Consider the following 25,874-nt stretch of genomic DNA (forward strand, 5'->3'; position numbering starts at 1 on the left):
TGGTGGGGCAGCCAGCGGAAAATACGGAGCGTAGGTGTTGGTAATGTTCTCTAGTTGCGCTGTGATTGGCTCAGTATTCTGTCACTCATGGGGATACTACGTCACCGCCAAGTCTAAGGGTAGAGAAAATTCAAGCCCCATGGGTGCTGCCATAGAGTTACATTAGAAGTGCCCATCCAAGAAGGCTCAAGGTCATTGGCCACAGATACAATGACGTCAAATCACGTTATATCTAAAGTAGCTTTGATTGGACTGATCATGTCAACATCATACTTTCAAAATCTTAGCTAGCAGTCATCATCATGAATCGAGTCGACAATCTACTGGCAAATCCTTTTTAATCCTTGTCATATGAAGAGAAATAATGAAGAGAAATCGGCCATTGGACATAAACATTACACAACAAGTTGGAAATCGCAAATTCAACAATGAGTGGTTTGGAAGGAATCATTGGCTAACTGCAAGCATTTCAAAGCAATCACTAGCCTGCTATTCAGTGGAGTGGCTGTGTGGTCCCAAATCTGGGATTAAGGATCTATTTTCCATGTTTTAAATGATAAACATTCAACATTGGCCATGCTGTCAATGAAGCATGATTTGTGCCGCACTCAAAACAACTGTTAACACGTGACTGCGAAAATTTGACTTCAGTGAGTTCAAGACAACTGGGAAAATACGTTTTGAACGGTCATCCAACTTGGAATTGTAAATCCGGAACTCTGCCTCTTTCTAGAGCTACGTCCTGAAGATCAATGACGTCATCATGATTCAACCTTGTTTTTTTCAGAGTTCCCAGTTGTCTTGAAAGCACCATAAATCCAGAGAATGACAGACTTTGATGACAAAATTTGCCCACGAAGGACCGCCGCGCCACCTTCCTGTTCAAGTGAGCACAGCACAACAAGGTGAGTCCAAAAATGTATTGTATGCTGCTGCATAAATGATGTAATATGCCAGGGAGAATAATTTGTTCTATTTTCCCCTCTTAATTTCGCCTACTGTTCTGACTTGGTGGTGCACATGTAGCCTATAACCTGTTTTTAGAGAAATGTAATCATCGAATATTGTAAGAGCTTTCATTGTCTGCTTATATGCCCCCTTTATTTATCCTACGGTTCTGACTTGGTGTACAGGGAGAACACTGTAAGAACGGCCCATGTTCTGAATTCTGTGGCTGTACATTTCAAAAGTGCTAAACAAATAGGTATATTGACTGCGTCCGTCCTAGTTCGCTCATGACCGGATCTTATCCGCTTGTCTTCCCCTTATGCCATAGTTTGTACATCTCAATCGTCAGTAGAAACCACATTTGTTTAAGCAAGTCAGCAATATCAGCTATGTTTTTTCAAAAGGCAGTAAATGAGGCTGAATGAACTGTTTCCCTGCCAGACAAGGCTCCGCTGATAGCCAGGTGTAGTAGTGGTTAGATGTTGGGACTGCTGTTTGGACTCTGCTGTTGGGACAGCTTTATGTAGGCCCTAACAGTTTGTGGGCACCATTTGTCACACTTATAGTGCAATTAATGTATTGTTTAGTGTTGTGTTGTGGCTTTGCTGGCATGCATTTTTATAATTGTTTTGCCCCACCAAGATTTACATGTCAAAATCGTCACTATATAGAACTAAACAGTTCCAAAGAGAAAGAAATCAAATCAAATGTTATTTGTCACATGCGCCAAATACAACAGGTGTAGACCTTACAGTGAAATGTTTACTTACAAGCCCTTAACCAACAATGCAGTATTTTTTTAAGTAAGGAAATATTTGCAAATAAAAAAATAAAAATAACACAATAAAATAACAATAAAGAAGCAATATACAGGGGGTACCGGTACCGAGTCGATGTGGGGGGGTACAGGTTAGTCGAGGTAATTTAGGTAATATGTACATGTACAGTGCATTTGGAAAGTATTCAGACCCCTTGAATTTTTCCACATTTTGTTACATTATAGTCTTATTCTGAAATTGATTAAATGTAGATCATCAATCTACACACAATACCCCATAATGACAAAGAAAAAAGTTTTTTTTTTTTATGTATACAAAGATAAAATACTGAAATATCACATTTACATAAGTATTCAGACCCTTTACGCATTACTTTGTTGAAGCATCTTTGGCAGCGATTAAAGCCTCAAGTCTTCTTGGGTATGACGCTACAAGCACACCTGTATTTGGGGATGTTTCACCCATTCTTCTCTGCAGATCCTCTCAAGCTCTGTCATGTTGGATGGGGAGTGTCGCTGCACAGCTATTTTCAGGTCTCTCCAGAGATCTTCGATCAGGTTCATGTCCGGGATCTGGCTGGGCCACTCAAGGACATTCAGAGACTTGTCCCAAAGCCAGTCCTGCGTTGTCTTGGCTGTGTGCTTAGGGTCGTTGTCCTGTTGGAAGGTGAACCTTCGCCCCAGTCCGAGGTCCTGAGAGCTCTGGAGCAGGTTTTCATCAAGGATCTCTCAGTACTTTGCTCCGTTCATCTTTTCCTCAATCCTGACTAGTCTCCCAGTACCTGCCTCTGAAAAACATCCCCACAGCAGGATGCTGCCACCACCATGCTTCACCGTAGGGATGGTGCCAGGTTACCTCCAGATGTGACACTTGGCATTCAGGCCAAAGAGTTCAATCTTGGTTTCATCAGACCAAAGAATCTTGTTTCTCATGGTCTGTGAGTCCTTTAGGTGCCTTTTGGCAAACTTCAAGCGGGCTGTCATGTGCTTTTTACTGAGGAGTGGCTTCTGTCTGGCCACTCTACCATAAAGGCCTGATTAGTGGAGTGCTGCAGAGATGGTTGTACTTCTGGAAGGTTCTCCGATCTCCACAGAGGAACTCTGGAGGTCTGTCAGAGTGACCATCGGGTTCTTGGTCACATCCCTGACAATGGCCCTTCTTCGCTGATTGCTCAGTTTGGCCGGGCGGCAAGCTCTAGGAAGAGTCTTGGTGGTTCCAAACTTCTTCCGTTTGAGAATGATGGAGGCCACTGTGTTCTTAGGGACCTTCAATGCTGCATAAATTTTTTGGTACCCTTCCCCAGATCTGTGCCCTGGCCGCCCCCTCTCTCTCTCAGTCTAAACTAAACTACATGACTAAAAGTATGTGGACACCTGCTCGTCGAACACCTCATTCCAAAATCATGGGCATTCATATGGAGTTGGTCCCCCCTTTGCTGCTATAACAGCCTCCACTCTTCTGGAAAGGCTTTCCACTAGATGTTGGAACATTGCTGCAGGGACTTGCTTCCATTCAGCCACAAGATCATTAGTGAGGTTGGCACTGGTGTTGGGCGATTAGGCCTGGTTCGCAGTCGGCGTTCCAATTCATCCCAAAGGTGTTCGATGGGGTTGAGGTGGCTCTGTTTAGGCCAGTCAAGTTCTTCCACACCGATCTCGACAAACCATTTCTGTATGGACCTTGCTTTGTGCACAGGGGCATTGTCATGCTGAAACAGGAAAGGGCCTTCCCCAAACTGTTGCCACAAAGTTAGAGGCACAGAATCATCTAGAATGTCATTGTATGCTGTAGCGTTAAGATTTCCCTTCCCTGGAACTAAGGGGCCTAGCCCGAACCATGAAAAACAGCCCCAGACCATTATTCCTCCTCCACCAAACTTTACAGTTTGCACTATGCATTCGGGCAGGTTGCGCTCTCCTGGCATCCGCCAAACCCAGATTTGTCCATCGGACTGCCAGATGGTGAAGCGTGATTCATCACTCCAGAGAACGCGTTTCCACTGCTCCAGAGTCCAATGGCGGCGAGCTTTACACCACTCCAGCCACTTTGGTATATATAGTGTAACTCCTCTCCCTGGTCTCCCTCTCTCTCTCAGTCTAAACTAACCCCTCCCCTCTCCCCTGGTCTCCCCCTCTCTCTCAGTCTAAACTAACCCATCCCCTCTCCCCTGGTCTCCCCCTCTCTCAGTCTAAACTAACCCTCCCCTCTCCCCTGGTCTCCCCCTCTCTCTCAGTCTAAACTAACCCATCCCCTCTCCCCTGGTCTCCCCCTCTCTCAGTCTAAACTAACCCCTCCCCTCTCCCCTGGTCTCCCCCTCTCTCTCAGTCTAAACTAACCCATCCCCTCTCCCCTGGTCTCCCCCTCTCTCAGTCTAAACTAACCCATCCCCTCTCCCCTGGTCTCCCCCTCTCTCAGTCTAAACTAACCCATCCCCTCTCCTCTGAGGATCCGCCACCATTGGTCTGTCACTCAGGACTTTAATCCCTCCTAGAGGTAAACTGCTCATCACCTGTCTATCCCTCTATCTTTTTCTCTCCTCTCTCTCTCTCAATCCCCCTTTTTCTCGCTCTCACACACACTCACTCACTCTACCCCCCCTCCCTCCCTCCCTCCCTCTCTCTCTCTCTCTCTCTCTCTCTCTCTCTCTCTCTCTCTCTCTCGCTCAATCCCCCTCTTTCTTGCTCTCTCACTCGCTCTCCCCCTCTCTCCCTCTCTTTCTCTCTCTCTCCCTCTCTCCCTTCTTCAGGAAAGAGCAATCTCCTTTCAATGTGAAGACAGGATGAGGGTCTGGGTTGGCTTCGGCGGGGATGAGAGACAGAAAAGTGAAAGGTGAGCTTTAACAGCTGCTTCGGTCTCTCATTGAGATTGTGGCTCCTTCTATTTGCAGGTGGCAGATCTCAACTAGCATCCACTTCCATTCCAAAACCAACCTTCAATCTTTTCACGTACATTTGCCTTTGGTTTTATTGATACAGGACTTGGTTGTGGTGATGATTATATCCTCAGAGGAGGAAGCGGCGGGATATCATTGGTATTCCAGAATGCCATGATGTCACCGCGCAGTCTCTTCTCAGAGTTCTACTTAAATCATCTCAGCTCAGGTTACCCAGAGTACACTGGGACTGTAAGGCAAGACTGTTGTGACTGCTTCCTGTTCCTGGGCATAGATGGAGGCGGGGGCTTAGAGGGTGGTGTCACTCATTCTAGAATCCCCCCGTAGGTCATTGGATAATTGGAGAGTGTTCTGAGATCATTCTAAAAATAAAAGTGTTTGAGGGGATGTTGATATGTGGTTTCTAACACCTGACACACAGACATAGACGCACACACGCGCACACACACACACACACACACACACACACACACACACACACACACCTTCAGATACCTCCCATTGCCAAGTTGTGGTATGTCCCTCAGACCTAGACTAGACTTGGGTCAAAACTCAACATAGTTTTAAATTGAGAAAATTATAGGAGTCAAGAGGTAACATTCCATTCCAATACCCTGGCTACCTGATCTGTTATGGGGTCAAAGGTCAAGTAATGAAATTCACTCCCCACCCCTGAGGGGACTTTAAAGGAAACCTGAGCGATTTATGTGTGTAGACACATTTGTTATGAAGCAGCAAATTCAGATCAGTCTGTAAAATAGGTTAAAGTGTTAGGGCTCTATTCAATCTGTATCGCTGAAGCGTTACAGATTGCGCAATAGAAATGTAAAGGTAATTTCGTATTGAGCCGACATATGCAGCGTTTACCGCAGGAACATTGCCTTTAGTTCACGCTGTAACGCTGAACTTCCTTGAATAGAGCCATTAAAAACACTTTACATTACAGTGTTGTTATTACTGGGTGTAACCAGTATTGGTTGATGCTAGGGTTAGGGTTGAACCGGGATGTGGAAGCTAGGGTTAGGGTTGAACCGGGATGTGGAAGCTAGGGTTAGGGTTGAACCGGGATGTGGAAGCTAGGGTTAGGGTTGAACCGGGATGTGGAAGCTAGGGTTAGGGTTGAACCGGGATGTGGAAGCTAGGGTTAGGGTTGAACCGGGATGTGGAAGCTAGGGTTAGGGTTGAACCGGGATGTGGAAGCTAGGGTTAGGGTTGAACCGGGATGTGGAAGCTGGGGTTAGGGTTGAACCGGGATGTGGAAGCTAGGGTTAGGGTTGAACCGGGATGTGGAAGCTAGGGTTAGGGTTGAACCGGGATGTGGAAGCTAGGTTAGGTTGAACCGGATGTGGAAGCTAGGGTTAGGGTTGAACCGGGATGTGGAAGCTAGGGTTAGGGTTGAACTGGGATGTGGAAGCTAGGGTTAGGGTTGAACTGGGATGTGGAAGCTAGGGTTAGGGTTGAGGCTAGGGTTAAACCAGGATGTGGAAACCCTGGCTTCATGTCCACATCCCGGTTCAACCTTAACCTTAGCTTCAACCACAACCCTAACCCTAGCTTCATGTCCACATCCCAGTATAACCCTAACCCTGGTCTCAAACCCAATCCTAACTCTAACCCTAACACTAGCTTCATGTCCACATCCCAGTATAACCCTAACCCTGGTCTCAACCCCAATCCTAACTCTAACCCTAACCCTAGCTTCATGTCCACATCCCAGTATAACCCTAACCCTGGTCTCAACCCCAATCCTAACTCTAACCCTAGCTTCATGTCCACATCCCAGTATAACCCTAACCCTGGTCTCAACCCCAATCCTAACTTTAACCCTAGCTTCATGTCCACATCCCAGTATAACCCTAACCCTGGTCTCAACCCCAATCCTAACTCTAACCCGAACTCTAGCTTCATGTCCCCCTCCCAGTATAACCCTAACCAAGATTAGGCCTCTTGAATCCAACCATAGCACTTGATATCATATAGTCCCTGTAGCAGTGTGAGAAATTAGAATATCTGGAGGAAAACATGTCCATGGCAACACTGTGGTATTATGTTACCTCCTGCTGTCCTCCTCCCAGCACAGCACAGCGGCCTCCTTCTGACTCTGCAGGCATCTGCTCATATTTGCCTGGCTTTAGTGTTCACATCCACTCCAAGCTGGGGTGCGTGTGTATGTGTGTGTGAAGATAAACGCGTGTGTGTGTGTGCTTGCGGGAGAGTGTTTGTGTCACGTGTGTGAGCTCTAGAAAACACTCTTTAGCCCCTGCAGCTGTGCCTAAGAGCTGAGATGAACATGTGTGAAATGTGTGGAGTGCCCCTCGCAGAGAGATTTAGACCTCACTGTGCACCCCACCCCCCTCCCTAACCCTTCCCTCGGACCCCCACATACCCCCACTGAGCAGCTAGCAGCGAGGGCCAGGCCAGCACAATGCCCAGCCAATGGCTTAATTATACAGGCCAGATTTACAGGCCTCCTGCCCAGCACCTGCTTGCATTGTTTCCCAGGATTTGGAGGATAAATCTCAAGATGTGTCTAGCAGTGATAAAATAGGAATGCAGCCCATTCCAGCCCAGGCTACGCAAGGCATCCCGTCGTAGTCAGACGTCCCACAGTTAAAGAGCTCCTCTTTTTCTGTTTGGGAAATCTCTGTGGCTTAGATGAAGAAATCAACTGACGAAGATCTGACAACATGAATACCCTCCTTCTCCTAAGGGGGTAGTGGAGGAGTTCTGGAGTTGCTGTTTGCTGAGACTGTCTTGATAAAAGCCTACTACAGCATGACATTTACATTTTAGTCATTTAGTAGACGCTCTTATCCAGAGCGACTTACAGGAGCAATAAGGGCTAAATGCCTTGCTCAAGGGCGCATCGACAGATGTTTCAGCTAGTTGATTCAGGGATTCGAACCAGCGTTACTGGCTGAACGCTCTTAACCGTTAGGCTACCTGCCGCCCCATACTTACTGTTTGACTGTAGAGAGGATTTGCGCTTTAACAATGCATACTTTCTAAGACTACAATCACCAACCCATTTATGCTTTTATATTATGCCGTAGTCAAATATGCCCTCACGCGTTTCTGAACTATCTTATGATAATAGTTTTATAACTGCATTATAATCACAGAGATTACATGTTTGAGCACATTCCATAGCCAGCCTGGGAGTGTAGAGTGAACAAGTAGCTCCAGGGGGCCAGAGGGGTTTTCCAGTCAGATCAGGTCCCAGAGAGCGTTAAAGAGGAAGGGACAGAGGGGGTTCTTTGTCATCCTGCCCTTGTTGGTGCCTGGGGGCCATATGGACGCCTGCCTCGGTCTGCCCTCACCCCTCAGACCCCCCTACGCCTGCCTCACCGAGCCCTCTCACCCCTCCTCTCTCTGACAGGTCCGCATGAGTGAGTCATGGAGAGAGTGAAGTCACCCGTGTGGCGTTTAATCTGTCCGACACTGCAGCATCTCATTTCCGCTCAGAGGCCCAGTGTGTGCTCTCTTCTCTTGCTCCCTCGGTCTCGCTCTCTCGCTCGCATTCAGACTTCCCCACTGACGCTAACCCACTACTCCCTCTCTCTCTCTCTTACTTTTTCTACTTCACCTCTCAATCTTTATCTCTATATATCTCATACTTTCTTCTCATTTTTTACATTGTAGTAGATGCTCTTATCCAGAGCGACTTACAGTTAGTGAGTGCATACATTTTTCATACTGGCCCCCGTGGGAAACGAACCCACAACCCTGGCGTTGCAAGCGCCATGGTCTACCAACTGAGCTACAGGGGACTCCTCTTTCTTCATCCACCATCTCTCCATTCTTTCCCTTGGTAATCTCCATGTTTTCTCTCTCACTCCGTGTATTTCTCTTGCGTTCTCTCCCGCTCTCTCTCAGAGATGGCATCTGACCCACAGCGTGACAACCTGGCAACTGCCTTGCACTATTCTCCCTCCCCTCCTCCCTCCCTCTACCTCCAATCTCTTTCATGGTAACCACCACCGGCTGTCACTGGTGACTATGGAGCTGTTTACCCACTCTCGACCTCTAATGGACCCAGTCCCTCTCCTTTCAGACTCCCCCAGGGAAGAGCAAACCTAGGTGCCCCCATAACAACCCAGACCAAACTCACCCTATTCAACCCCTAACTCATCACTGTCAATCTCAAACCCAGCCCCTGCAGAGGGTAAATTCTGGTAGTTCCAAATATTTTAGAAACAATTGTTATCTGGAATGTGCAATATTTGAAATTCAACTGTTGAGGTAAATTGTCCAAATAATTCAAGCTACTCTCGAAATAACCATGCCGTAAGTAAGGATCACAAATATAACTGCTGTATATAATTTCATGGCGATTAGTAACAGTACAATGGACATGCTCATTTAATCTCTACCATAGTGCTGAGAGTATCCACTGAGTGCTGCTGCTGCAGCATGGATCAATACTGTTTAATCAATATCAGGCGGACATGGAGTAATCAATACTTCATATGAGAACAGAACCATGAAACCAAAGACCCATGAAATGATTTCCTGCCGAGTTCAAATCCTTGGGTACTCAATGTATTTCATTACCAGGAGCTCTGGGGAACCAATGATGAACCAGGGAGGATGAGATTACACAGTAACCAGAGTTCACGTAGACAAACCTGTATGTGTGTGTGTGTGTGTGTGTGTGTATGAAAAACGAATTAATTAACTCCGAGGAAGCTCTCCCTTCACTGCATGTACCCACAAGCAAAACAAGATGCATACAGCGTTCTAAACAATTTACTAAAACCAAATCCAGTTTTTAATAGTGTACATAGAAAATATAAAGTGTAACAATTACATTTTCAATTGAATAGACACTTTTTGACACTGTATTAAATGAGTTGTGTGGGTGGTGGGCCACTGGTTTTAGGGAGCATCAGACTGAACACCAGGGTTGGGGTCAATTCCAAGAAATAAACTGAAATTCCAATTAAATAAACTGAAATGGAATTGACCCCAACCCTGCTGGTCACACAGGGTGTGAGATCAGGTGTCAGACTGAACAGTGGATGTCAGATGTCAGCCTTGTTGTCTGTGTCTGTCAGCAGCCCCATGTCCTTCAGGATGACCGTCTCCAAGGACAGGTAGTCCTCATACTCCTTCATGGCCTCCTCCAAGATCTGCGCCACCTGCTTCTCTGGTATGATAGGTTCCTGGGAGGGGGACAGACCAAGTAAACAGGCTTTGGTTCATCTTGGAAAAGAGGAGTTTTGAATAACAAGTTAAAAACAACCACAATCATATGGTGTTCAGTTTATTTCAACCCTTCAGACCAATTGTGAGACCTCTCACAACAAGCTCACAGAGACAGATTGCCAGCTGTTGATAGTCTTCCGTCATAGAGAAAATGTATAATTCTATCAGATTACTATCTCTCTGATCAGGAATTACTCTACCTTGTCAGAGAAATGCTAAGATCAGTTATATAAAGAAGGTCAACCCACCCATTGTATTGTCTTTCATAATATCCTTCTTTGGTTAAACCTAACCTCATTCAAAACATCCTGCTCATATTCAGAGTTTGTGGTCTCCCTAGCAACAGGCCAGGACTAGCAAGTACAAAAATTCAGCGTGTGGTGTGAGAAAGTGCGAGAAGATAACAAAGTTAATGTTTTTTATATATAATGGGCATTTTGAATTTCTGTTATCAGGGCCAGACGGGAGAAAATCTAAACACACACACATTTCTGAAAACAGTCATCACCGTGTCTGGTTTGAAATTCTTCAGGTCTGCGTCTTTGTAGCCTACTCGTAAAAGTATTTGGTCTGGATGGAATTTAATTTGTGTGTTTCTCTCCAATTGAGTGCAAAATAATAGGTTGGGAGACATGTCTGAATTGAATGTTGGTTGTTTACTCAAAAATAAATGTATTCACTAGCCTTAAGATAGTCCTCGATCATCTTGACATAAACCAGGGAATTAGGGGATATATTCTAAACTTTAATTTGTGCCATAACAGTAATTTTGTTCTGTCTGTTTGGGAGGAAAGACAGAATAGATATACATGAGCTCTGGGACAAATTCGCTATCATTGCTGCACAAAGATATAAAACCGTGTTTCAATCATAATCACAGTAATTTTCCCTTATTGCACTATGTAGATGGTGTATAGTTTAGATTGGGAGTAGACATTCCATGGTGGGTGGCAAAGATAACTTAAATCTGATGATTTAGAATGAGCTTAAATGGTTACAGACTAAGTACTGTTTAATGAGAATGAGAGCATTTAAAGAGTGAATGAAAGGTCAATTAAACAAACTCAAAGGTTGCTCAGCAACAGCAACTATGCTCTCTAGAACCAAACTGGCAAGATGTTCTTTCGGGGTACACGAGGAGAAGAATAAGTATTTTTTCAAGTAACCTTGGCTGAAATCACAGCCATAAGTTGCCCACTCAAGCATTAGATAATGGGTCTAGTGGTTATGTGAAACCAGTTAGCTGGTTTTGCAAGGAGTGCTTTCCTTAGCCTGAAATGTTTGATAAACCAGTTAACTAGTTTGGCAAGGAATGATTTCTTGGCCTGAAAGGTTTGATAACCGCTGTCCAGACATCTGCCTCTGATAGACTATTATGGAGTGGATGTGAATATTACAGATTGTATACCTCTCCTGCTGAGAATCAAATACCCAGCTATGAATTAGTCATGAGAGAGAACAGATTCCTGCTCCTCTCACACACTTGACTTTGCAGAATTGGACTGAGCACATCTAACTTTGGGTCAATTAAATCTGTTTGCAAGACTTACAGTGTGTAGCAGATTGTCACCTTCTGGCTCAAGATGTTGAGAATAACTTAGAAACAGGTACTCAGGAGTACACACACATTATGCATCAAGCAATCTGTTAGCAATCTGTTATGTCATGGCTGTCTTAAATGATTTTGGGAAAACAAAAATAAATTGTTTTTAAAATGTGCAGAGAGCCCAACTTTAAGCAGGCAATATGCCATGCACTGGCTTTAAACGTACGCACTAAAAACAGCAAAACTTTAGAGACAGTCTGTTCTGACCATGTGACATTAATTATACACAGATAATGCTTTCCATCAGTTAATAATCATCTCTATATACTGTATCTCACCATCTTCCTTCTCAGCTCCTCTGCCTCACAGTCTTTCTTCTCCTTGGCTCTCATCTCTCTCCTCTTGTCATAGTATACCAGCCTGTCCACCTCCTTCTCAAAGTACTTACTCATGCTCAGCTTCTACACACACACACACACACACACACACACACACACACACACAGACGGAGGATGGTAGAGTTATATAAAACACAGATGATAACATTAAATACATTCTGTTGTCCTAGAGGCCACCTCCTGTACAAACCTCATTGCTGGAGGGGCTGCGAAGTGTCCATGGGATCTCCAGAATATGCAGAGTGCCCAGGTGATCAGACACAGCCAGGAGATGCTGCTTTGCTGTTTGTACAACAAACATAAAGTGAATGAGATTAATACAGAGCTTTCTGAATCCAACAATAAATGCAGGGATCCAGCAGCAGCAGCATTAGCAACATAGCCTGGTTCCATATCTGTTTGTGCTGTCTTGTCAACTCCTACGGTCACAATTACCATATGAGTTGGCAAGACAGCACAAACAGATCTGGGACCAGGCTGGCAGCATCAAGGTCAGGGGCAACTCACAGGAGACAATCCAGGGTTTGATGCATGTGATCTGGGTGGCAGTGATGTTCTGGGTCTGGGAGGGCTCGTGGGTCTTCTCCAGAAGGTCCCACACATCGATGTTCCCGTCCTCCTTACCGATGAAGAACACAGCTGGACGTGACTGGGACCAGTATCCCACAGTGCACTTCTTCTGAGAACACGATGACTGGATGATGGGGCCGTTCTGAAAGGTTGTAGGTCACAACGAGTTCAAATGCTTAAAAACATTTTATAAGCCTTATCATAAAACCTTATAAAGGCTCATATAAACTTATAACACGTTATAATGCATTATACCGACATGGTTTAAGTTGTGATACCAAATTATCTTAATGTGTCTGTGTTTGACCAAATGTTGTTATTGTTGTTACCATGACGCCCTCCTTCCAGATGGCGAAGGTCCACCCTCCCACGGTCAGAATGATGTCTTTAAAGAATGGAGACCGACGAACAGTGTTCACCTGCCCATCATGGATTATAAACCGATGAGAGGGCTTGGCACCTGAGAAACAGACAGACAGAGAGAGACAGAGAGAGACAGAGACAGAGAGAGGGCGAGAGATTACCTCAGTTCAACCACATAGGAGATGAGCCACATGGAAAATTAGTCTGAGGTAGGTGTGTGTGTCTGAATGTTTCATCAAGATTTTAATCAACAGTGGTGCCGTGTCCAAGGGCCAGCATCTCCCTATTGGGATAAAGTAATAACGTTAAAGCTAAATAAACAGTCTACTGACCACTGGGAGCACATATTATAGTATAATCATGTAATTTCCCCTGGGCACTTATGAACCATTTCCCCCTTACCATTAACTAGCATGCTGAGAGGAACGTACTTTATAGGTGGCAATTTACCATTAATGTACAAGCAAATAACCTCTGTCTACCCTGACGCTGTTGTGACACTAGACACAATTTATTATTAAGTAATCACATTCCTGTGCCCTGCCAAAACGAGATGAGGGAACCAAGTTAATCTCCTGTAATTGGCCATAAATTGCTGAATGGCTCAATACTTTAGTAGTGATACTATTGTTGTCTAGCAGCCATGATATTACATATATTCCCCAGACAGTCAATGCCTTGTTTTGTTTCTTGACTGACTTCACTTTGTGGGCAACTGCCTCAAATCTCTTGTGCTTAAACAAACTATGATTAGGAGGAGAATGGGAGATACTGAAGGTATTGTTTGAGTCTCCATGGAATCTGTAGAGAGGTTACATTCATGATACTTAAGATATGAAACAAGCAACCAATCTCCCCAATTACTCATAGCTCTAGAGGTTTAGGAGATTATTTATTTTACTTGGCTGTGAACCAATGGACGTGTTAACTGTAACACTATAGTTTAAATGATATTATAGATAAAGTCTCATCTATGATGATCTTACTGAACAGTCGTCCAGAGTCGTTGTCCTTCTCCAACTTCCAGTCTGTGTACACAAGCTCTCCGTCCTGAGGGCAAAATGTGGTAGAAAGAACAAGTTGCAGCTGAGTTCATAAAGGGAGTTTTTACCTTACTGTAACTAAGCCCCAGGATGGAGAGTTTACAGTTGGCATACAGTATCAATTGATCTGTGACTTGAATTGAGTTCATGAAAAGTATTAACTCCATAACTCATCAATGAAACTCATTCCACCTCTAGTAGTATGTACTTTTCAGTCACTTGATAATAGTTCCCCCCTTGGAACTTCCATCCTTCCATCCATATAATAGCTATGGAGAAGAAAAGCTATGTTACCTCGGTCCCTGCGTATAACTTGGTGCAGATGTCCTCCAGTGGTTTGAGTTGTTTGGCTGAAGGCACTCTGAGCAGGGCGTACTCTGGAGCAACCTCTGACCTCTCTGCATTCAGGTGGGCCCTGTCTGTCAGGGGTCAATAGTGGGGAAGCACGGAGTGAGCAGTGTTGTCATGCAGTTAAACATCATAGTTAGGTCATTTATTCCAGATAGCCTTTTGTAGCTCTTTAATGTCTATTACTGTCACGACTTCCTCCGAAGCTGCCTCCTCTCCTTGTTCAGGCAGGCTTCGGCCTTCTAGCCACTGCCACTCCTCATCTCATCATTCCATTAGTTTTGTCTTGTTTATTACACATATCCCCTCATCAGTACCTGTATAAGTGTTCCCTCTGCCACCTTGTCTTTGTGTGTGATTGTTTATTGTGGAGGATAGAGAAGCTCGGTGGAGCTCCGTGTATTTTGTATCGCCGGGATATTTCCCTGTGTGCCTTGTATTTTCCAGTGCACCTGTTTTGCGCACTGGATTGTTTTGACGCATTCCTGCGTAACTCTGTGTTTCAGAATAAAGCCTGTTATTCTGTGATTTACCCTCCTGCGCCTGACTCCTTCGAAATCACCTCATCACAATTACTATGTGAGTGAAACAGCCAGGACAGTTGACCGGAGAGCACGCAGGGTTCTGCAGCTCTGTAAGGCTTGGTACCAGCTCTGTCATCTGACCACCACCAGCAGGAGAGACAGGGAGAAGGAGGAGGAGGGGAGCGGCCTTTTCAGTGACAAAAGCCCCACTGTCTGCCGTGATAGTGCAGGACTCGACAGCGTGTTCACACCCCTTTATCAACATATTATACTAGCTATGTCTAAGGTATATCTGTCTGATCACTACACACTATTAGTTATAGGAGATGTAGGCTACTCATTATAACTTTGGTTAAGATCAAATGGCCAAAAAATGGGGTAAACTAACAAACGTTCCAGTGATGACTGATGACATCATAGCGTCATTGATGACATGAAGATCATCACCTTCTACAATCTAAAACTAGTGTTCCTATTGGATTGGAGGATCATAGGGAGGAGTCTTTATGACAGGACAGGTAACACCTTCCAGTCAAGACTGTCTATGTTAGTTACCTGACCTTCCATTCTCTAACAGGGAAAGCCGCTACCCACCTAAACTCAAGACAGCTGAGCCTATTCATTTCACATATCATATCGAAACAGCCCAAAAAACGCCCCAAACATTCAGCACTTTTTGGGTTCAGTAACTTAGTGTATTAATTCCATAACCCTTATGAAAGCTGTGTGTATAAAGGCAGGTCTTAAAGCAGCAAGACAAAGGCAGGTTTTCTTCTTGATGTACCACACGAGACACAGGAACATCTTTTGGCCCCAGGGGCTCAGCAGCATATTGCAAACAGCTGACAGTCAACAAGGTTAATGCCCCCTGACTATGAGAGCCTTGTCTAGGTCTGGGACCGATCATTTAATAAAACAGTATGAAACCAGAGGAGAGAGGGGCGAGATGGGCGAAGGGAGAGATGGCCATGCCCCACTGATCATGGTGCTCACTGATCCAAAGTAGAATCTGAGACAGTGGCACACTCACACACACACACAAGCACGTCATACGCAATGTACAGACACACACTCGCACACACTGACAAACACATCACACACTCCACAGACAGTACGTGCCCTGCGGGTCCATTACAAAGAGTAACCAGTCTCTTATTTCTTTATCTCCTAAGATTCTTGATTTGAAGACAGATGTTGTTTTGGCTTCCTGCCTTTACAGTTTAGTGTTCCGCTCATCTGTGTTGCTTCAAGGGCTTAGAAGAAACGGGGGATGAAAATAGGAAAATAAAGAGTGACAGCAAGAGAAATAAACAGAGGGAAGGGAGATGCTCACCTGCATCACTGCCTGAAGGAGAAAGAGAGAGAGAGAAAAGGTAGAGGGAGAGAGAAGGGAAGGTAAATACTCACCTGCGTTGCTACCTGTATGGTTGTCACAGGTGTTGTCTCGCAGGCTGATTTTCAAAGGGCTGTACTCCCCGCTGGTATCGATCTTAGGCAGGGAAACCTGACACATGACAAGACGATAGCTTTGACATCTATCTAATCCCTTTAGAGAACTGTCAAACACACAGTACCTTCCAAAAATAGGCATTTTTCATATATATTTTTAAATGAGAGTGGAACACCACTCTCCCTTCATATTTTCTATGTGTAATTCAGACAGATTAGAAGTGGAGGGGAAGATTGAAATGTAGGTAAAGGGGTTGACGCGGGAACCTGGGGTCTGTTATAAATTAGTAATGCTACAGTATGTTATATGCCGTACCCTGACGAGTGGTTTCCATGTGAGGTCGAGGTGTTTGAAGGTGTTGGGAACACCGTGAGGATTCTCCAGGGGTTTCTCCTCCACCTTCTGTTTCCGCTGGTCAACCATGGACTGGAGTACCCTCGGAGCACGGATATCCCAGAACATCACACAGCTGGTCAGGGAGAGACAGACAAACACAGGGTAAACTAAATTAACAAACAAAAACACAAACACACAAACAAAGAGACAGGACCTAACATTTGATAAATCAAAATTATAATCCTATTGTTTTTCATTCAATATTCATTAAAAATAATATATAAACGATTGCATTTAGTCAGTCATTTTATGTTTATGCCACTTTTTACCAATCAGGGGCGCAGGTGACGATCTGAACACATATTCCATTCTTGTTCTCCATCGGTACCCCCATTCTAGAGACCTTTTCAGAGTGAAAGAGAGAAAATGAATAAATATCTACTACACCACAGGTAGGCTATTTCAGTCCTTGTCACGGTGAGTAATGGTATCCCAGTTAGGGTCGAAACGCCCTAATAAAAGGGAGCACTTGGGAGCATAGACCACTGTGCGGCTGTGTTTTAGTTCTAGAGTAATCCCTCCCTCTACGGTTTTATAGCTTTAGCTCCCTTGGGACACTTTGATAATTGCCTGGTTTCACTTAAACCAACGACTGTCCGTGGATTGTTTTACCACACGCACGCTTCTTCAAACACAAGACAAAAGACACTTTATTAGGTAGTATAACGAATGACTGTTCACTCACTTCAAACACACGGCATACAAGTAGACGGAGGAAGGGATAACTTGATTACTATCCATCCGCATGTTTTAAACACCTCTTTCATAAAACGTCTATTTTTTTATGAAGCCATGTGAATGTAGCCTGGGTGTCAAGTCTTTTTCTGCTCTCTTGCCAACTCCTTATGGAATTGTCATGCTAAACATTACACTGGCACCCAGGCTAGTGTGAAAGGCATGTAGTGATATTATTACTAAGACAGCACTATATAGGGATCACAAAAAGTCACTTGAAGACCTAGTATTACCTGCTCTGACCTGTTAGGGAGGCTCGTGTTGACAGGATCCCTGACATAGAGATGATCTCTATGGTGCTTCCTGAGGTAGATGGACCATAGCAATATCTCTAAAAAGCCTGTTGTGACATTCACCCTTGACCTCTCCTATACACCTATAAAGTTATTCCTATAGACCTTCTCTACTGTGGCTGCTTTCGCTGATCCACTATCTCAGATCCTGCTAAAATGAATTGTGTAACGGTCAAAGTGCTTTTAAGTCAGATTGGATCGTAAATTAAACAGGGTCATCGTTCCAAAATTAGACTCAGAAATCATTAGTGTGATAGGAGGACCTAGCTAACCTTTTTAACGTAAGTGTTTGAATATCAGTGTGTAAATTAGGTGTGAAGGCTTAAAAGTGTCAGCTGTGTGCTGAGTTGAGTAGTTCTCACTGGACCCTGGTAGGTTGGTACTTTGTTAAAATAATTTACTTTAGATCTCATAAGGTGGGAGCAGAGTGTTGAGACCAAAACTTTCAAGAATGTTTCATTTGGACAAAAACAGCAAAGTCAAATAGACAAGCACAAATCACATTAGTATTTTCCCATGGTAAGAATTCACAATCAAATAATTAACTAATAAAGCATCTTAAAGGGATAGTTCAGGATTTTGGTAACCACCTCTAACTACTGGACAGAGAGAAATAAAAATGGTATTCACAAGTTCATTTAACTCTGTGGAAGTAGATAACGGGCGTCATTGCCAACATCCCCAACTATCCCTTTAAAACAGTGGTATTCAAAGTATACTGTAGCTTCTTTACGAAGAGCAATTTCTCAAGCAATAATTTAGCTAGGACTATCTGGGAATGGTCTGAGTGGGGAGGGGAAAACTGAAAACTATCTGACATTGGCAGAGAGGTTTGGAACTCTCTTCCTTATTGATCTATTAACTAATTTACCGCCTGTTGGTAAAAAAATAAATAAATCACCAGACAGGCCAAAACTCCATCCCAACTGTTCTTACACTAAAAGGGCATTATCATAATTTTCACTGTATTATTCCAACCTCATAGTGTGGAAATATATATAAAACACAGGAAAATCATGTTTTTGACTGCACTGTGCCTTTAATATTCTGTCTCTAGATTTGGGGAAGGGTGGGGTCACCAGAAATGTTTGGTTTAAAAATGGGGTCCCCAGAAATTCTGGCTAAGAAACTGGGGTCCCCACTGAAAAAGTTTGAATACCACTGCTTTAAAGTTTAGTCAAAAGACAAACAATTTCATAATGATTCAAAAGTATCCTGTCAAATTGCTCTCTTCATAAGGCATGCCTACCCTCACCCGCTCTCATCCCCCTACAGTTACTCCCCTCATCCCCCTACAGTAACTCCCCTCACCCCCCTACAATTACTCTCCACACCCCCCTACAGTAACTCCTCTCATCCCCCTACAGTAACTCCCCTCATCCCCCTACAGTAACTCCCCTCACCCCCCTACAGTTACTCCCCTCATCCCCCTACAGTAACTCCTCTCATCCCCCTACAGTAACTCCCCTCATCCCCCTACAGTAACTCCCCTCACCCCCCTACAGTAACTCCCCTCACCCCCCTACAGTAACTCCCCTCACCCCCTACAGTAACTCCCCTCACCCCCTAAAGTAACTCCTCTCACCCCCCTACAGTAACTCCCCTCACCCCCCTACAGTAACTCCCCTCACCCCCTACAGTAACTCCCCTCATCCCCCTACAGTAACTCCTCTCATCCCCCTACAGTAACTCCCTCATCCCCCTACAGTAACTCCCCTCACCCCCCTACAGTAACTCCCCTCACCCCCCTACAGTTACTCCCCTCATCCCCCTACAGTAAATCCTCTCATCCCCCTACAGTAACTCTCCACACCCCCCTACAGTAACTCCCCACACCCCCTACAGTAACTCCCCTCACCCCCCTACAGTAACTCCTCTCACCCCCTACAGTAACTCCTCTCACCCCCTACAGTAACTCCCCTCACCCCCCTACAGTAACTCCCCTCACCCCCCTAAGGTAACTCCTCTCACCCCCCCTACAGTAACTCCCCTCACCCCCTACAGTTACTCCCCTCACCCCCCTACAGTTACTCCCCCTCACCCCCCTACAGTAACTCCCCTCACCCCCCTACAGTAACGCCCCTCATCCCCCCTACAGTAACTCCCCTCATCCCCCTACAGTAACTCCCTCACCCCCCTACAGTAACTCCCCTCACCCCCCTACAGTAACTCCCCTCACCCCCTACAGTAACTCCCTCACCCCCCTACAGTAACTCCCCTCACCCCCCTACAGTAACTCTCCACACCCCCTACAGTAACTCCCCTCACCCCCCTACAGTAACGCCCTCATCCCCCCTACAGTAACTCCCCTCACCCCCTACAGTAACTCCCCTCACCCCCCCTACAGTAACTCCCCTCACCCCCTACAGTAACTCTCCACACCCCCCTACAGTAACTCCCCACACCCCCTACAGTAACTCCCCTCACCCCCCTACAGTAACTCCCCTCACCCCCCTACAGTAACTCCCCTCACCCCCTACAGTAACTCCCCTCACCCCCCTACAGTAACTCCCCTCACCCCCCTACAGTAACTCCCCTCACCCCCTACAGTAACTCCCCTCACCCCCCTACAGTAACTCCCCCTCACCCCCTACAGTAACTCTCCACACCCCCTACAGTAACTCCCCTCACCCCCCTACAGTAACTCCCCTCACCCCCCTACAGTAACTCCCCTCACCCCCCCCTACAGTAACTCCCCTCATCCCCCTACAGTAACTCCCCTCACCCCCTTACAGTAACTCCCCTCACCCCCCTACAGTAACTCCCCTCATCCCCCTACAGTAACTCCCCTCATCCCCCTACAGTAACTCCCCTCACCCCCTACAGTAACTCCCCTCATCCCCCTACAGTAACTCCCCTCACCCCCCTACAGTAACTCCCCTCATCCCCCTACAGTAACTCCCCTCACCCCCCCTACAGTAACTCCCCTCACCCCCCTACAGTAACTCCCCTCATCCCCCTACAGTAACTCCTCTCATCCCCCTACAGTAACTCCCCTCACCCCCTTACAGTAACTCCCCTCATCCCACTACAGTAACTCCGTACCTCAAAGGTTTCCGGCAGCCACTGGATGTCTGTAATGGGTGCTTTGTGGCCATTTTCTATGCCTGAGACGGCACAGTAGCGCACCACAGGGGTCTCATTCTCCTGCTTGTCTTCAAAGCCCTGCTGGGGTGACAAACACACAGGAAACAGCAAACAGCAGGGTGTTAGTCATACAATACAGCAAACAGCAAACAGCAGGGTGTTAGTCATATAATACAGCAAACAGCAGGGTGTTAGTCATATAATACAGCAAACAGCAAACAGCAGGGTGTTAGTCATACAATACAGCAAACAGCAAACAGCAGGGTGTTAGTCATATAATACAGCAAACAGCAGGGTGTTAGTCATATAATACAGCAAACAGCAGGGTGTTAGTCATATAATACAGCAAACAGCAGGGTGTTAGTCATATAATACAGCAAACAGCAGGGTGTTAGTCATATAATACAGCAAACAGCAAACAGCAGGGTGTTAGTCATACAATACAGCAAACAGCAGCGTGTTAGTCATATAATACAGCAAACAGCAAACAGCAGGGTGTTAGTCATACAATACAGCAAACAGCAGGGTGTTAGTCATATAATACAGCAAACAGCAGGGTGTTAGTCATATAATACAGCAAACAGCAGGGTGTTAGTCATATAATACAGCAAACAGCAGGGTGTTAGTCATACAATACAGCAAACAGCAAACAGCAGGGTGTTAGTCATATAATACAGCAAACAGCAGGGTGTTAGTCATATAATACAGCAAACAGCAAACAGCAGGGTGTTAGTCATACAATACAGCAAACAGCAGGGTGTTAGTCATATAATACAGCAAACAGCAGGGTGTTAGTCATACAATACAGCAAACAGCAGGGTGTTAGTCATATAATACAGCAAACAGCAGGGTGTTAGTCATATAATACAGCAAACAGCAGGGTGTTAGTCATACAATACAGCAAACAGCAGGGTGTTAGTCATACAATACAGCAAACAGCAGGGTGTTAGTCATACAATACAGCAAACAGCAGGGTGTTAGTCATATAATACAGCAAACAGCAGGGTGTTAGTCATACAATACAGCAAACAGCAGGGTGTTAGTCATACAATACAGCAAACAGCAGGGTGTTAGTCATACAATACAGCAAACAGCAGGGTGTTAGTCATACAATACAGCAAACAGCAGGGTGTAAGTCATACAATACAGCAAACAGCAGGGTGTTAGTCATACAATACAGCAAACAGCAGGGTGTTAGTCATACAATACAGCAAACAGCAAACAGCAGGGTGTTAGTCATGCAATACAGCAAACAGCAGGGTGTTAGTCATATAATACAGCAAACAGCAGGGTGTTAGTCATATTGTTACGGATACAGGTATCCTGTGTTTTTGTGTGTTTCTCTCCTTCTGCCCTAATCACAGGTGTCCTGTATGTTCCTGATTGGTGGTCGTTGAGGTGTCTGCTGATTGGACCAATCAGTGAACATTCCTGTTAATTGCACCACCTGTTATTCGTTTGTTCAATCACACATCCCATTTTATAAAAACCAGACTTGTGTTTGTTGCAAGAGAGAGACTTTTTCCATATGTGAGTATGGACACGGTGGTGTCCTGTGTGTTGTGTACACGCTAAGTTGCTGATTACCCTGTTTAGTAGCTTTGTGTGTTTTTTTGGGAAAAGGGGGGTTTAAGCTAGTTGCCCTTGGGCGTACATTACCCGTAGGAAGAAATCTGTCTATAAACACCAGTTAGACCTGAGCGGACCACCCACTGTATTTTTGTATGGTAGCAGTAGCCTAGCGGTTCTTCAGGCAGGCTAGATCAGTTTAGGGGGTTTTACACTATTGTTTCATTTCTTGGGTCCTGCTCAGCCCTTTTTCCCAAACCCTTACCGTGTGTCTGAAATAAACACTTTGTGTTTGACGGTAGTTCATGGTTGTTGTGTCAGTTATGTTCTCACTGTTCCCAGCCACACTTATAATTTACATGAATTTATGTTACGGGTCTCATGTCCATCCACCCTAGATGTTTAGAGCCACGGGGTTACAGTAACATAAAGTGGGGGCTCAAAATCCGGGATCCTATCTATCCCATGCTACTCATGTAAATTAGTCAGTGTCTGGTTCAGTGTTGAGCTTGGCAGCTGAACTACCTGTTTTTTTGTGTGTTCAGTAGTCGACGGCTCGTGTTGCTAGTAGGATGGCTACTTTTGAGTTGGAGGCATTTTTGGAAAACCCCTACGTGGGAGGTTTTTGATAATTGCCGTAGAGTGGATCTACAGGCTTTGGCTGACCACTTTTCTTTACCCATACCGAGGGGGTTTAGTGAAAGCAGAAGTTAGGGAAGTAGTGTTAGCGATATTGTTAAACGAGCGAGTGCTTGAGTTACCGCCGCCTGAGTCTGCTGCTCCTGTAGGGGATGTGGTTGCTGTTCCTGTAAGCCCATCAGTGTCTGAGGACGAGACCAAGGCTCCAGCCACATTGCCCCGTTATGACCCCCTCTCCCACTGACTGACAGTGATGCCAGGATCGATGTCCGCTCGACACGGCTCCAAATGGAGGCGGAAGAGCGGGCACAAATCAGGCAAGACAAGCTGGAGATGCGTAAGCTAGAGGCAGAACAGGAGACGCGTAAGATGGAACTGGAGACGCGTAGGCTTGATCAAGAACTGGAGACGCGTAGGCTTGATCAAGAACTGGAGACGCGTAAGATGGAACTGGAGATGCGTAAAATGGAACTAGAGGCAGAAACAGCGAGGTTAGTCTCTGCTAATACTATGCCTGCTAGTGAGCCATCCTCACCAGCTGTGTCATCTGCTACGTTTGATATTAGTAGGCAGATCACCTTGGTACCTGTGTTCAGAGTCAGAGGTTGATTCCTATTTCAGTGTGTTTGAACGTATAGCGGTAGCATTGAAATGGCCAAGAGGTATGGTGCCTATTACTTCAGTGTAAACTAACAGGTAAAGCCCAAGAGGTTCTGGCAGCGCTTACCTCTTGAAGACAGTTTGAATTATGAAGTGGTCAAAGCTACTGTTCTTCGTGCCTATGAGCTTGTTCCTGAGGCATATCGACAGAGATTTAGGTCTCATAAAAAGTCTCCTACTCAGACTTATGTGGAGTTTGCTAGAGACAAAGGAAATCTGTTTGACAAATGGCACAGTGCAAGTAAGGTAACTGATTTTAACTCTCTACGGGAGTTAATCTTGTTAGAAGAGTTTAAAAATTGCTTACCGGAACGCATTGTAGTTTTATCTGAACGACAGAAAGTATCCTCACTGTCGGAAGCGTCTGTATTGGCAGACGAGTTTGTGTTGGCGCATAAGAGCGTGTTTTCGGCTCGTACGGAGAGCAGGGCTGCGGAGTTGCTAACTTTTAGTCCTAGTCGACCAGCAGTACATCCAGCGCGCCCAAAAGATGTGCGTCACTGTTTCTATTGTCATAAGGTGGGACATTTGGTTAGTGATTGCTTTTTTGCTTAAAACGCAAACCGGGGATGCCTCAGCACGCCAGGCCGCCAACGGGTGTTGGGCTGATTCGATGCGGTTGTAAGGCCGGAATCAAGACAGAAGCCTCATAGTGAATGTGGTTTGAAAGTCCCTGTCCCAGATCACAGTTATGAACCGTTCATTTTGAGGGGTTTGTTTCTATATCAGATGACGAAGCGTCTCAGCGTCCAGTTAGAATCCTCAGAGATACTGGTGCGGCGCAGTCGTTCATACTAGCTGATGTGTTGCCCCTTGTCTAATAATACATATTGTGGTTCCAGTGTGTTAGTACAAGGAATTGAAATGGGTTTCGTCCCAGTACCATTGCACTTTGTGAACGTACACTCTGAGTTAGTCAGTGGATTGTTCAGAGTTGGCGTACGTCCTATGTTGCCAGTAAAAGGTGTGACCTTTATAATGGGCAACGATATTGCCGGAGGAAAGGTAATACCCATATTGGAGGTATTGGATAAAGTGACCAGTCTCTCTCCGAGGAGCTGGCACAGGGTTATCCAGATGTGTTCCCGCTTGTGCTGTCACACGTGCTCAAGCACGACAAGTGGGTGAAGTGGTAGATTTGTCAGACACGATTCTTTTCAGAGAGTGTGACCCAGAGGATAGTTCGGGTGCTACCTCTGGTAAGCTGGTGCAGTCTGACCAACAGCCCAGAGAAAGGAAGAAGGATGTGGAACTTGTTGCTGAGGCAATACAGTTACCAGTTACTCGTGAGCAGCTGATCGCTAACCAACAGGTTGACATTAGTCTGGCTAAATGTTTTTCTAGTGTTGTCTCAGAGGACGAGCTAAAGAAGAAAAAACATGGCATACTTCATTGATGGTAATCTCCTCATGCGTAAATGGACATCCCATGTTGACGCTGGCGGAGATTGGAATGCTGTTTACCAAATAGTGATTCCTACAGCCTTTCGACAAAATGTTTTATCCCTCGCTCATGATCACCAGTGGTCCGGACATCTGGGAGTCACCAAGACTTATGATCGAGTTTTGCGACATTTCTTTTGGCCTGGCTTAAAACAAGATGTGGCTCAGTTCTGTCGGACTTGCCACACCTGTCAAGTAGTTGGGAAACCGAACCAGGTTATTTCCCCGCGCCTCTTTGTCCCATACCGGCCATAGGTGAACCATTCGAACATGTGATGGTTGATTGTGTTGGACCATTACCAAAAACAAAATCTGGTAACCAGTTTATGTTGACAATTATGTGTGTGGCCACCAGGTACCCAGAGGCCATTCCTCTGCGAAGGATTACTGCTCCAGTGGTGAGTAAAGCGTTGATCAAATTCTTCTCAATTTTTGGATTACCTAGGGTGATACAAACTGATCAGGGTACAATTTCCTTTCTAAACTTTTCAAACAAGTGTTAAAATCCTTGTCAGTTACACACCGTGTGTCAAGCGCATATCACCCAGAGTCTCAGGGTGCGCTTGAACGTTGGCATCAGACCCTGAAGTCTATGCTCCGTAAATATTGCTTGGAATCTGAGAAAGATTGGGATGAGGGAGTTCCTCTAGTGTTGTTTGCTGTCCGGTGAGACAGTACAGGAATCCCTAGGGTTCAGCCCAGCTGAACTGGTGTTTGGACACACCATGAGAGGACCTATGAAAGTCCTTAAGGATCAGTTTTTGTCACAAGAGTTGTGTGTGAAAGAAAATGTGTTGGACTACGTTAGTCGCTTTCGTGAGCGCCTACATGCTGCCTGTGCTCTAGCAAAGGAAGCGCTGTCTTCCTCACAGAAACGGATGAAACGACACTATGACACACAGGCTGTTTCTCGTTCACTGCAGCCAGGTGACCGAGTTCTTGTGTTGTTGCCTGTGCCAGGAGCGTCATTGTCAGCACGTTTC

The 25,874-nt window shown here is 45.4% G+C and overlaps 1 protein-coding gene and 1 long non-coding RNA gene across 3 annotated transcripts in view; one reads left to right on the top strand and one right to left on the bottom strand.

The window, feature by feature from the left end:
* The first annotated feature begins 867 nt into the window (after window positions 1–867).
* On the top strand, window positions 868–9,764 carry LOC121533835. Its single transcript, XR_005994513.1, has 3 exons — window positions 868–905; window positions 4,474–4,556; window positions 9,678–9,764. It is a non-coding gene; the product is annotated as an uncharacterized LOC121533835 (long non-coding RNA).
* dnai3 (dynein axonemal intermediate chain 3) overlaps window positions 9,338–25,874 on the bottom strand; it is a 40,252-nt gene continuing 23,715 nt past the window's right edge. Inside the window, exons 13-23 of one of the 2 annotated variants that reach the window (XM_041840117.1) lie at window positions 20,540–20,659; window positions 16,736–16,809; window positions 16,386–16,539; window positions 16,028–16,124; window positions 14,043–14,167; window positions 13,692–13,755; window positions 12,672–12,802; window positions 12,280–12,484; window positions 11,963–12,054; window positions 11,713–11,835; window positions 9,338–9,785 (exon numbers count right to left, since the gene is read on the bottom strand). In XM_041840117.1, coding sequence (XP_041696051.1) covers window positions 9,645–9,785; window positions 11,713–11,835; window positions 11,963–12,054; window positions 12,280–12,484; window positions 12,672–12,802; window positions 13,692–13,755; window positions 14,043–14,167; window positions 16,028–16,124; window positions 16,386–16,539; window positions 16,736–16,809; window positions 20,540–20,659 — 1,326 coding nt within the window. In that variant the 3' untranslated portion in view covers window positions 9,338–9,644. Of the gene's footprint in view, window positions 9,786–11,712; window positions 11,836–11,962; window positions 12,055–12,279; window positions 12,485–12,671; window positions 12,803–13,691; window positions 13,756–14,042; window positions 14,168–16,027; window positions 16,125–16,385; window positions 16,540–16,735; window positions 16,810–20,539; window positions 20,663–25,874 lie in introns of both variants that reach the window. The other variant, XM_041840115.1, reaches the window with a different exon arrangement.

The sequence above is a fragment of the Coregonus clupeaformis genome, chromosome 20, assembly GCF_020615455.1.
Source record: "Coregonus clupeaformis isolate EN_2021a chromosome 20, ASM2061545v1, whole genome shotgun sequence".
Classification (NCBI taxonomy): domain Eukaryota; kingdom Metazoa; phylum Chordata; class Actinopteri; order Salmoniformes; family Salmonidae; genus Coregonus; species Coregonus clupeaformis.